General features: G+C 31.4%; 1 protein-coding gene across 2 annotated transcripts in view; it reads left to right on the forward strand.

Moving 5' to 3' along the window:
• The first annotated feature begins 597 nt into the window (after positions 1-597).
• The window catches only part of tbx2b (T-box transcription factor 2b), a 23806-nt gene continuing 14403 nt past the window's right edge, over positions 598-10000 (forward strand). For both annotated transcript variants that reach the window (XM_062067324.1, XM_062067325.1), the window contains exons 1-3: positions 598-1326; positions 3806-4073; positions 8118-8264. In XM_062067324.1, the coding sequence (XP_061923308.1) occupies positions 935-1326; positions 3806-4073; positions 8118-8264 (807 nt within the window). In that variant the 5' untranslated portion in view covers positions 598-934. The remainder of the gene's footprint in view (positions 1327-3805; positions 4074-8117; positions 8265-10000) is intronic.

Consider the following 10000-nt stretch of genomic DNA (forward strand, 5'->3'; position numbering starts at 1 on the left):
TACTCTGTGCAGTACTTGGCAGTAGGTGGTGCAGTACTTGGTGCAGTACTTGGCAGTAGGTGGTGCAGTACTTGGTGCAGTACTTGGCATTACTTGGCAGTAGGTGGTGCAGTACATGGTGCAGTACATGGTGCAGTACTCGGTGCAGTAGGTGGTGCAGTAGGTGGTGCAGTACTCGGTGCAGTACTTTGGAGGACACGCGCTTGAAAAAGTGAGGTCTAAAACGCCATCTGCTATTTCCATACACTCGCACGTGTCCCTGAACGCAGCATCCGGACTGCTCCCTCCCTGTCCCCGGCCCGGCCGCGATATATCGTCCTTCACATCGCAATATGACGCTCGCGATTCAAGTGCGGACATGCGCAGAAGGGGAGGTCTTTGTTGTCACTCTTCAAAACTTTCATTTTATTGACATGTTGTCTTTTCGCTTCCGACACCTCGCGCGCCCCCGCCCCGCCCCGCCCCCACCCGCCTCCCGTGGCCACGCCCACCCGGCCCGGCAATTGGCCGGCGCGCGGCGCGTAAAGTCTGCAATCAAAAAGGTTCTCTTGGATATGAAGTGAATATGCTCGACAGTTTGTGTCGCCGCGCCGCTTTGACGCCGCTGAGCTGCTGAGGAGGAGGAGGATGGACTTTGTCTAGTTACTTACTTCGCAAAGAGGACGACGACAACAACATGGACTGCCTCGAATACCAACAAGAAAACTACTAATAATAGCAAGAAGAAGAAGAAGAAGAAAACTACTAATAATAGGAAGAAGAAGAAGAAGAAAACTACTAATAACAGGAAGTAGAAGAAGGAGGAGAAGAAGAAGAAGAAGAAGAAGACTAATAATAATAATATTAATAATAATACTAATAAGAGGAGGAGGAGTAGGAGGAGTAGGAGGAGATGGATGTGTAGTTGATCGGAGGAGGATTAGAAGAAGCCCCGATGAGAGATTCCATGGCGTCCTTCCATCCCTTCCACGCTCACCGGCCTGACTTCCACATGTCCGCCTTCCTCGCGGCCGCTCAGCCTTCCTTCTTCCCGGCTCTGGGTCTCCCTGGCGGGCCGCCGCTGGGCAAGGTGGAGCAGCACCACCACCACCAGCAGCAGCAGCAGCACGGCCTGGCGGGGCCGACGGACGGCGGACTCCTGCCGGCTCTGGGCCACCAGCAGCAGGCGGCGGCACATGTGCACCTCCGCGGCATGAAGAGGCTGCATGAGGCCGAAGAGGAGCAGGTAGAAGTAGAAGACGATCCTAAAGTCACGCTGGAGGCCAAAGATCTGTGGGAGCAGTTTCATCTGCTGGGCACCGAGATGGTCATCACCAAGTCTGGAAGGTACATCTTTTATTACTATTATTATTATCATCATCATTGGCAGCATTATTATTATCAATATTATTACCATTATTATTATCATTAGTATCATTATTATTACTATTATTATCAATATTATTACCATTATTATTATCATTAGTATCATTATTATTACTATTATTATCAATATTATTACCATTATTATTATCATTAGTATCATTATTATTACTATTATTATTATTATTACCATTAGTATCATTATTATTATCATTATTATTATCATTATTATTATCAATATTATTACGATTATTATTATCATTATTATAGGCTCCAGCACCCCCCGCGACCCCAAAAGGGACAAGCGGTAGAAAATGGATGGATGGATGGATTATCAATATTATTACGATTATTATTATCATTAGTATCATTATTATTATTATTACTATTATCATTAGTATCATTTTTATTATTATCATCATTATTACTATTATTATTATTATTTTGTGCGTCAATGTATATGACCAAACATTAACATTAATACAATATTTGTATCTTTTTTTTAAAATAGCATTTAATATCATGAATATTTCATTCATCAATTGTTTCCTGTCAGTGAGTTGCAACTATCAACGCGCGTCATGTTTATGCACATTGACGGCAGAAGTGGTGGATTGTGATGACGTCATATACAATTATTACTTTACAACATCATTATTAATATTCTTCATTATATCCGTCTTTTGCATCTCATTCAGGGGTTTTTTTTTCTAACGAAAAATAACAAAAGAACGTTAACAATAAAAGAAAATCAACACAAAAATAAGATTATGATAAACGGTCTAAAAAAAATAAACCGTATTGTATGACGTATGAAAATAAATGATGATAAACTGTGCTATACCTTTTATAATAAACTGTATTAGAGAGTGTAAAATAAACAGTATTACATCTTTATAAAAACGGCATTATATAATTTATAATAAACCGTTATATATCATTTATAATAAACTGTATTAGAGAGTGTAAAATAAACAGTATTACATCATTTATAAAAACGGTATTATATAATGTATGATAAACCGTTCTATTTCATTTTACAATAAACTGTATTTTAGAGTGTAAAATAAACGGTATTACATCATTTACTAAAAAAAAACGGTATTATATCAATTGTAATAAACTGTTTTATATCATTTATAATAAACCGTTTTATATCATTTACAATAAACTGCATTATAGAGTGTAAAATGATGATATCATTTATAGTGGTACATCATTTACAGTAAGCATCAATTATAACAAAAGTGTTTAGTGTGTAACAAACACGCCACCTTATAATAAATAGCAATAACGAGTATTTAACAGATGATATTACAATAGATGATAATGTAATAAAATGTATATTATAATGGACGACATCACCAGTCCGTATTACATGATATTAAAGTAGATGAGATGATACAGATTAAAAGCGATGATATCATGCCGATGACAATAAATGAGAATATGTAGGTCTCATATATATATACTTTTTTTTATTTTGATTTGTTTATGTACAGGATGATGGATGACAATAGATAAAAATATGTATTTAATACATATATTTATTTTGATGTATTTATGTAAAAGAACATGTATGACAATACACGAGAATATCTATTTCATATATATATTTATGTAAAAGATGATTGATGACAATATATGAGAATATGTATTTAATATATATTTTTGTGTAAAAGACGATGGATGACAATAGAATGAGAATCACTATTTAATATATTTAGTATGTGAAAGATAATGGATGGCAATTGATGAGAATATGTATTTAATATATATATATATTTCTGTGAAAGACGACGGATGACAATACATATGTGTGTGTGTGTGTGTGTGTGTGTGTGTGTGTGTGTGTGTGTGTGTGTGTGTGTGTGTGTGTGTGTGTGTGTGTGTGTGTGTGTGTGTGTGTGTGTGTGTGTGTGTGTGTGTGTGTGTGTGTGTGTGTGTGTGTGTGTGTGTGTGTGTGTGTGTGTGTGTGTGTGTGTGTGTGTGTGTGTGTGTATATGTCATACATACATATTGAGAAAGAGACGCGCGGTTGAAAGTGCGCATGAGCGGCGTGCAGGACAAGAAGTATATATAATGAAGTAAAAGAGAAGAGATGACAATGTATATATAAATGTATATATAAATGTATATAAATGTATATAAATGTGTCCGTGCAGGAGAATGTTCCCTCCGTTGAAAGTGCGCATCAGCGGGCTGGACAAGAAGTATATATAATGAAGTAAAAGAGAAGGGATGACAATGTGTATATATAAATGTATATATAAATGTATATATAAATGTATATAAATGTATATAAATGTGTTCGTGCAGGAGAATGTTCCCTCCGTTGAAAGTGCGCATCAGCGGGCTGGACAAGAAGTATATATAATGAAGTAAAAGAGGAGGGATGACAATATATATATATATAAATGTATATATAAATGTGTTTGTGCAGGAGAATGTTCCCTCCGTTCAAAGTGCGCATCAGCGGGCTGGACAAGAAGGCCAAGTACATCCTGCTGATGGACATCGTGGCTGCGGATGATTGCCGCTACAAGTTCCACAACTCCCGCTGGATGGTGGCCGGCAAGGCAGACCCGGAGATGCCCAAGAGGATGTACATCCACCCGGACAGTCCCGCCACCGGGGAGCAGTGGATGGCCAAAGCTGTGGCCTTCCACAAACTCAAACTCACCAACAACATCTCTGATAAACACGGATTTGTAAGTACTTTTATACTACATCTACTTTTATATACACTTCGAAGTACTACCACGCATTCAATACTTCTAAGTACTACCACGCATTTGTAAGTACTAACACTTATTCAATACTTCTAAGTACTACCACTTATTCAATACTTGTTTAACTAACACTTCCACAAACTTCAACTCACCAACAATATCTCCGATAAACACGAATTTGTAAGTACTTTTATACTACATATATATACATATGTGTAAGTACTTTTATACTACATATATATACATATGTGTAAGTACTTTTATACTACATATATATACATATGTGTAAGTACTTTTATACTACATATATATACATATGTGTAAGTACTTTTATACTACATATATATACATATGTGTAAGTACTTTTATATTACATCTATATATTTGTAAGTACTTTTATACTACATATATATACATATGTGTAAGTACTTTTATACTACATCTATATATTTGTAAGTACTTTTCTATTACATATATATACATATGTGTAAGTACTTTTATATTACATCTATATATTTGTAAGTACTTTTATACTACATATATATACATATGTGTAAGTACTTTTATATTACATCTATATATTTGTAAGTACTTTTATAGTACATATATATACATATGTGTAAGTACTTTTATATTACATCTATATATCTGTAAGTACTTTTATATTACATATATACATATGTGTAAGTACTTTTATATTACATCTATATATTTGTAAGTACTTTTATATTACATATATACATATGTGAAAGTACTTTTATATTACATCTATATATTTGTAAGTACTAAAACTTATTAAATGTGTATTTTAAGGACTTTTATATTACATCTATATATTTGTAAGTACTAATACTTATTAAATATATATTTGTAAGTACTTTTATACCACATCTATATATTTGTAAGTACTAACACTTATCAAACATATATTTGTAAGTACTAACACTTATTAAATATATATTTGTAAGTACTTTTATACTACATCTATATATTTGTAAGTATTAACACTTATCAAACATATTTGTAAGTACTTTTATACTACATCTATATATTTGTAAGTACTAACACTTATTAAACGTATATTTGTAAGTACTAACACTTATTAAATATATATTTTTAAGTACTATTATACTACATCTATATATTTGTAAGTACTAACACTTATCAAACATATATTTGTAAGTACTACCATTTTTTTTTTTTAAATGAAATATACATTTGTGAGTATTAACACCTTTTTTAATTAACTATATATTTGTAAGTACAACCACGTTTTTTTATTAAACGTATATTTGTGAGTATTACCACCTTTTTTTAATTAAACACGGATTTGTAAGTACTACATTAAATATATATTTGTGAGTCTATACCACCTTTTTTATGTATTAAACATATATTTGTAAGTACTACATTAAATATATATTTGTGAGTACTACCACTATTTATATTAAATATGAGTATTACCACCTTTTTTTAATTAAACATATATTTGTAAGTACTACATTAAATATATATTTGTGAGTATTACCACCTTTTTTTATTCATCGTATATTTGTGAGTACTACATTAAATATATATATTTGTGAGTATTACCACCTTTTTTAATTAAACATATATTAGTAAGTACTACCACTTTTTAATTAAACATATATTTGTAAGTACTTTCATGTTAAACATATATTTGTAAATACTACCACCTTTTTTAATTAAATATATATTTGTAAGTACTACATTAAATATATATTTGTGAGTATTACCACCTTTTTTTATTCATCGTATATTTGTGAGTACTACATTAAATATATATATTTGTGAGTATTACCACCTTTTTTTAATTAAACATATATTAGTAAGTACTACCACTTTTTAATTAAACATATATTTGTAAGTACTTTTATGTTAAACATATATTTGTAAATACTACCACCTTTTTTAATTAAATATATATTTGTAAGTACTACCATTTTTTTTTAAATGAAATATACATTTGTGAGTATTAACACCTTTTTTAATTAACTATATATTTGTAAGTACAACCACGTTTTTTTATTAAACGTATATTTGTGAGTATTACCACCTTTTTTTAATTAAACACGGATTTGTAAGTACTACATTAAATATATATTTGTGAGTCTATACCACCTTTTTCATGTATTAAACATATATTTGTAAGTACTACATTAAATATATATTTGTGAGTACTACCACTATTTATATTAAATATGAGTATTACCACCTTTTTTTAATTAAACATATATTTGTAAGTACTACATTAAATATATATTTGTGAGTATTACCACCTTTTTTTATTCATCGTATATTTGTGAGTACTACATTAAATATATATATTTGTGAGTATTACCACCTTTTTTTAATTAAACATATATTAGTAAGTACTACCACTTTTTAATTAAACATATATTTGTAAGTACTTTCATGTTGAACATATATTTGTAAATACTACCACCTTTTTAAAATTAAACATATATTTGTAAGTACTACAACGTTTTAATTAAATATATATGTGTAAGTACTACAAGGTTTTAATTAAATATATATGTGTAAGTACTACCACCTCTTTATATTAAACTTACATTTAAGAGTACTACCACCTTCTATACATCATACATAAATATGAAGCATACTTCCTTTTAATTGCTGCTATTCTGTTAATAAAAATGTGATATTGCTTCTATATGTGTAATATTAATATTACAATATTCATATTTTGTTAATAAAAAGGCAATATTGCTTCTAAATGTGTAATATTAATAGTATAATATTCATATTTTGTTAATAAAAAGGTGATATATATGTGTAATATTGTTTATTGCCTACTTGAAAATCAATAACTTGTATTTTTGTTGCAAAACGAAGATATCCTGAAAATGTTTGAAAGTGAATAAGAGAGCTGACGATTAGGAGACTTTCTTGAAGAAATATGACTACTAATAATAATGGAGACATGTTACTAATGTAATGTTATTTAAGAAATATGACTACTAATAATAATGGAGACATGTTATAATGTAATGTTATTTAATAAATATGACTACTAATAATAATGGAGACATGTTATAATGTAATGTTATTTAATAAATATGACTACTAATAATAATGGAGACATGTTATTAATGTAATGTTATTTAATAAATATGACTACTAATAATAATGGAGACATGATATTAATGTAATGTTATTTAATAAATACGACTACTAATAATAATGGAGACATGTTATTAGTGTGATGTTATTTAAGAAATATGACTACTAATAATAATGGAGACATGTTATTAATGTAATGTTATTTAATAAATATGACTACTAATAATAATGTGTTTATGACATGTTATTAATGTAATGTTTAGTTTGTCTCGCTTCACACAATAAATATTTGAATGTATATTTGATCATGAACTTGATGTTGATAATAACATAAATGTGTGTATGAATATTGTGTGATTGGTTATAATCATGTACTTATGAAGTAAATACATAAATATAAATATGTATCATGTGTTTACAGACCCCATGCACAAATACCAGCCCAGGTTCTAGATAGATATATATATATATATATATATATATATATATATATATATATATATATATATATATATATATATATATATATATATATATATATATATATATATATATATATATATATATATATATATATATATATATATATATATATATATATCATGTGTTTCCAGACCATCTTGAACTCCATGCACAAATACCAGCCCAGGTTCTACATTATATATAAATATATATATCATGTGTTTCCAGACCATCTTGAACTCCATGCACAAATACCAGCCCAGGTTCTACATTATATATAAATATATATATCATGTGTTTCCAGACCATCTTGAACTCCATGCACAAATACCAGCCCAGGTTCTACATTATATATAAATATATATATCATGTGTTTCCAGACCATCTTGAACTCCATGCACAAATACCAGCCCAGGTTCTACATTATATATAAATATATATATCATGTGTTTACAGACCATCTTGAACTCCATGCACAAATACCAGCCCAGGTTCCACATCGTGCGAGCCAACGACATCCTGAAACTTCCTTACAGCACCTTCAGGACTTATGTCTTCCCTGAAACTGAGTTTGTGGCCGTCACTGCTTATCAGAACGACAAGGTACTTATACTTCATACTTATACTTCATACATACTGTATGTGTACACAAATCTATATGTATATATCAAATATTAATACTTCATGTGATATATATTGTGTCCTGCAATACATATTAGTTGTTATATCAAATATTAATACTTCATGTGTGTCCTGTAATACATATTAGTTGTATTATCAAATATTAATACTTCATGTGATATATATTGTGTACTGTAATACATATTAGTTGTATTATCAAATATTAAAGGCCTACTGAAATGATTTTTTTTTTATTTAAACGGGGATAGCAGATCTATTCTATGTGTCATACTTGATCATTTCGCGATATTGCCATATTTTTGCTGAAAGGATTTAGTATAGAAGAACGACGATAAAGATTGCAACTTTTGGTATCTGATAAAAAAAAGGCTTGCCCCTACCGGAAGTAGCGTGACGTAGTCAGTTGAACATATACGCAAAGTTCCCTATTGTTTACAATGATGGCCGCATGAAGTGAGAGAGATTCGGACCGAGAAAGCGACAATTTCCCCATTAATTTGAGCGAGGATGAAAGATTTGTGGATGAGTAAAGTGCAAGTGAAGGACTAGTGGGGAGTTGAAGCTATTCAGATAGGGAAGATGCTGTGAGAGTGACCTGATATTCAGCTGGGAATGACTACAACAGTAAATAAACACAAGACATATATATACTCTATTAGCCACAACACAACCAGGCATATATTTAATATGACACAAATTAATCCTGCATAAAAACACCTGCGTGTTTGTTACGCTAGCTCCTAGCTCCTCTGCTAGCTCCTAGCTCCATAGAACACGCCAATACAATTCAAACACCTGATCAACACACACAATCACTCAGCCCAAAAGACCGTTCACCTAACCCAAGGTTCATAAAGCTTATATATTTTTAAAAAGTTACGTACATACGCAAAAAAAAGTTGCGCACATACGGTCAAGCGATCAAATGTTTAGAAGCCAAAGCTGCATACTCACAGTAGCACGTCTGCGTCTTTGTCATCCAAATCAAAGTAATCCTGGTAAGAGTCTGTGTTGTCCCAGTTCTCTACAGGCGTCTGTGTATCCAAGTCAAAAGTCCTCCTGGTTAGAGTCTCTGTTATCCGAGTTCTTCCATCTTGACTGCATCTTTCGGGAATGTAAACAAAAAAGCGCCGGCTGTGTACTGTTGTTGCTGACTACGTTCGAAAAATACGTCCATTTCGCACCGACAACTTTCTTCTTTGCTTGCTCAGCTTCCTTCTCCATAATGCAATGAACATGATTGCAACAGATTCACCAACACAGATGTCCAGAATACTGTGGAATTATGAAATGAAAACAGAGCTTTTTCGTATTGGCTTCAATGTGGAAGGCATACCCGTGTTCCCCGGGCTACGTCACGTGCATACGTCATCCTCAGAGGCCTTTCCAACCGGAAGTTTAGCGGCAAATTTAAAATGTCACTTTATAAGTTAACCCGGCCGTATTGGCATGTGTTATAATGTTAAGATTTCATCATTGATATATAAACTATCAGACTGCGTGGTCGCTAGTAGTGGCTTTCAGTAGGCCTTTAATACTTCATGTGATATATATTGTGTACTGTAATACATATTAGTTGTTATATTAAATATTAATACTTCATGCTATATATATTGTGTACTGTAATACATATTAGTTGTTATATCAAATATTAATACTTCATGTGTGTACTGTAATACATATTAGTTGTTATATTA

The sequence above is a fragment of the Entelurus aequoreus genome, linkage group LG13 (genome assembly GCF_033978785.1).
Source record: "Entelurus aequoreus isolate RoL-2023_Sb linkage group LG13, RoL_Eaeq_v1.1, whole genome shotgun sequence".
Classification (NCBI taxonomy): Eukaryota; Metazoa; Chordata; class Actinopteri; order Syngnathiformes; family Syngnathidae; genus Entelurus; species Entelurus aequoreus.